The sequence below is a fragment of the Chanos chanos genome, chromosome 3 (genome assembly GCF_902362185.1).
Source record: "Chanos chanos chromosome 3, fChaCha1.1, whole genome shotgun sequence".
NCBI lineage: Eukaryota > Metazoa > Chordata > Actinopteri > Gonorynchiformes > Chanidae > Chanos > Chanos chanos.
In genome coordinates, this window is record NC_044497.1 from 37,549,753 (window position 1) to 37,553,784 (window position 4,032).

Genomic DNA, 4,032 nt, shown 5'->3' on the forward strand with positions numbered 1-4,032 from the left:
TCACTGGGTGGGACCTTTAGCTGCATCAAACATCTTCTTCCTCCCCTCCATACCAGACATGGCCTCCACATTCTTACGCCAGTCACTGTCCTCCACTGGTCGCTTCTGCAGAGAGCAAGGTGGGGTAGGGGGTTAAATAAGCACAGATAATCAGAATACACTATAAATTCTATGTCTCAAAAAGGCCCTCAGATTGGTGTAACACATTTTTACTGTGCATTATATATGTATGATTTCACATAGTCTTTTTACGTTATTCACTGCATTGCTGTTTCTTGCTTATGAATGAGACGAGGTGGTTTCTGGGGGTGTGGCTTTCTTTTCTTTTTCTTTTTTTTTTGTCGATAACAGAGTAAAGTCGCAAAATTCCCTCTCATCTGTTTGGACATGCCTTTGGAGATTTTCACAGTTCATATCCAACGACAAACAAAAACAAAAGTGCTCTCTATTTCTGGTTAAGAAAACAAAGACTTCGCTGCAGAAAAGCGTGTCTTCCTTGACAAACAGCCTTTGTGTCTGTGTCGTAAATCCCACCCTCTATTATGAGCAAACACCTATCACTCCACTCACCCAGTTTCATTTTTCTCTTTCTCTTTTATTACACATATCTCACATCTAATAACTTTGCCCTCCACTTCAAGTGTGCAAATGTTCAACTAACTCTTTTTATATTGTATCACACATTTGTTATATTCCAGCATTTTATTCTGTTCAGACTCAAAGCCATAGATGGTGTCATCCCATTTGCACAGGCAGTATAACATGAGAGTAGTGTTTCCAGTTTGTTCTGACTCCAGAGGGTGTTGCACAATGCTGGTCAAAGCCGTCGTATGAGTGTGTTTTTACTCTTACAGTAGGAGGTAAAATTTCAAAGTTGGTTAGGCTTTGTGTCTGATTGGGTTACAGCGTATAATTGGTGCTGTACCCTCATGAGAGTGACAATGACATCAATATCAATGTGTCCACTATACCTGTCTAATTACATACTGAGCACTTAATATTCTTAGGTTACATGATGTTTTGGAGCACTCTTAAACCCTTGTGTAAGTAAACATAATGTGACACTTTGTTACTTTATGAGAAATAATGCTTGTATAAGGAACTATGGGTTAGTCTGGCCCCACTGCTTTGGGATTGCAGCCCTAAACAATGTATAAAAAAATGTTTAGTTGAAAGAGCTATGAAGTACTTTGCCTTGTAACTTAAAGGTGAACTTCTCAGTTTTTGAAGGGAATATATGTATCCCCATGGGTCTGCATAACTCACAAATAAGTCAATCGTTTTGGGCTCTCCACAGATCTGTTTAGTGGGAGCACTGGTTTAGAGAGACATTGCTGCACATCTCATACTAATATTACACTATTATTATGTTGTAATGTTACACTGTCCTTTGCTTCCCTTTTCAGAATGGATATTTTGGGTGGCACTACATCTCAGTGTTAATGACTACAGTTTCTATATACAATGACTTTTATGTCTTACAGGATAAAAACATGGATACATGAAGTACCTTCTCTGTGTCCTCTTTCTTAACAGACTTGAGGTTGGCTCTCAGATCCATTGAGACTTTGTGTTTGGAGCCCAGGAGAGAGCGAAGAATTGCATCAGCAGAGACCCTCACTCTTCTCAGGGTGGGTCGTTTAAATTTCCCCCTCAGATCCAGAACTTTGATGTTTAAATCCTTTATCTATGAAACAGAGGTAATCAAGATTTAACAGTGACAGACATACTCAGAACTGTATTCATGTGTGTGTGCGTGCGTGTGTGTGTGTGTGTGTGTGTGTGCGTGTGTGTGTGTGTGTGTGTGCGCGTGCATGCGTGCGTGTGTGTGTGTATGTGTGTAGATACCCAGTCTCATGAAACAAATTCCAAACTGTTTTTATTTTATCTGAAATTATACCTTTGAATTAAACTAACATTTGCTGTAAGAGATAGCAACAGTTTTCTATCTCTTTCAATTGTAGTGCTATTCCATTGCATTGTCTCTGATGACTTTGTGAGTGTGAGATGAGAATTGATCTGGTCTGGTAAGACAGAGAAGTGAGGTACACTCAGACTATATTCATATTTAATCTGCTTTCTTTGTTGGCAAACCTCGCGAGCGTTGAGATTGACTTTGGCCTCAATGTCATACCGTTCTTCATCTACCACATCAATCTTGGCATGCAGCTCACGACAGAGTTCCTGTGGAAGTGAATGACGGTCAAAGAACATTCTAGAACAAACATGCATTCATCAGCTAACAGCTCAGACTGACCTTAAATGTTCATTGTAAATGAAAGTCATTCAGACAGTGCTTTTCAGTGTGACAGCCTTTTAACTGCAGCACCTCTGAGTCTCAATATCTCTCATTTACCCATCTGCTTATCTTTATTAAACATGTAGGCAAAAAGACAAGCCACTGAAGAGAGTTCAGTTTAGTGGGTATTTACCAAGCAGTTAGTCAAATGAAGTTGTCAGACCAAAGATATTTGCATTTTCTCCCAAAGTAATCTGAGATCCATTACGTAATGTGAGTTTGAGGGTGTGTCTGATCAATACTGTGCCCCCTGACCCTTATACCTGCCCCATATCATGCTTCACTTTCTACCATATCTGTCTTGGTATAATGTGACAACAAGGATTTGTGAAACAGGGAAAACACCAAATTTGCTTCTCTCTGCTTTAACCTGAATTGAATTACATTTCTTTCTGTCAGTCATGTCCTTTCATAATCTCAGTGAAACAATATGAATTTACAGGCCAGGGAGAGGGCAGAGGTTAGAACAGATGACGCCAGACATCATTTCATTTACAATTACTTTTACATTCATTCATTTTTCAAGTACTTTTATCCAAAGAGGCTTACATAATGAATCTATACAATATATGCAGAACTACACTGGCATAAGACAACGTTGTTGTAGTTAAAGATTGCCACTGTCCGGCTGTGTGTGCCATACATTCTTTAGTTAATCATTGTAATTCTTTTATTACATAGAGAGAGATAAAGACAAACAGAGACGGCATTGTACAGATCTAGTCTCTGTGGCCCTCAGCAGGAGATGGGTATTTTTTTGTGTATAGTGCATTTAGCATGTGTAATTGGTGTAGTTAGTTACCTGTAGTTCAGTAAAAGACATCCCACTGGTCTGGAGGGGAGGAGCTTTCTCTGCCAGGTACTTCTGCTTCTCTTCCTCTTTATCTAAGATCTCCTGCTCTAGTTCCTCTTTAGCTCTGGCCACCATCATGCTCTACATAAACATACAAATGCATGTACAGTTGGAATTACTGTACAGCATACAAGCATGTACTGAAAGGGCACAACTCTGCCATCTAACTGTAGCTGTACTAACTGCATGCATGGTCATCTTTCCAAACCTACCTTCAGCATGAGTTTACGGGAGGCAGAGATCTTTGACTTCCTCTGCAGAGAAGTTCAAACAGTTATCTGTCATGCCTCTAAATTACTAACACAGAAGAATCTAATTTCCAGAAATAAAGAAATAAAACATCTTACCTCTTGACTGTAAACAAAACGAGATAGGTCAGTGAGATTTACAATGAGAAAAATTGGTCTAAAACAGAGCAATAGGAAAAACAGAAAATCAAATATAAGCTACCATCAAGATTTGGTCTACTCACGCTTGCTCAGGCATCTTTGGAGAAGTTTAAGGCTGAAAGAAAATGTGATTTTAAGTGTTAGAAACACTAGCTGGTATAGCCACAAACCTTTGAAATTTACTTCTCCTCTATCCATTCTCTTGTGCCGAGCTCTCAAATAGCAAAACCAAGACCTATTGGCAAACCACTGAAACCGGTTCTGTAAGTTATCATGGACATAGTCTCATGACAGAAAACCTAAAATGATGTCCCAAGACATTTTGTCTGGTTCCATGCAAAGTACTCTAAGCACATCTGTTCCTCATATGGATCGCTGTACTTGAACTCATCAGACACGATGTGTGTATGGCAACCGGTTGTCTAAACATGTACATGATTTCCAGTAAATACGAGTCTGACAAGGTTCACAAATCAGGCAAGTTGAGCCTC

General features: G+C 39.4%; 1 protein-coding gene across 1 annotated transcript; it reads right to left on the bottom strand.

The window, feature by feature from the left end:
- Window positions 1-3,406, bottom strand: tnni1a (troponin I type 1a (skeletal, slow)). Its single transcript, XM_030768514.1, has 5 exons — window positions 3,365-3,406; window positions 3,102-3,233; window positions 2,095-2,184; window positions 1,511-1,687; window positions 1-105 (listed from the first exon to the last, which is right to left on the bottom strand). The coding sequence occupies exons 1-5, from the start codon at window positions 3,371-3,373 to the stop codon at window positions 1-3; spliced, it is 513 nt and encodes a 170-aa protein (XP_030624374.1). The 5' UTR covers window positions 3,374-3,406.
- Between the last annotated feature and the right edge of the window lie 626 nt (window positions 3,407-4,032).

Bases quoted from the DNA above. Each gene is read 5' to 3' on its own strand.
- tnni1a (XM_030768514.1), bottom strand. The intron at 1,688-2,094 runs GTTTGCCAACAA...TCTGTTTCATAG, and splicing joins TCAATCTCAACGCTCGCGAG to ATAAAGGATTTAAACATCAA. The intron at 106-1,510 runs GTACTTCATGTA...TGCTCTCTGCAG, and splicing joins AGAAAGAGGACACAGAGAAG to AAGCGACCAGTGGAGGACAG.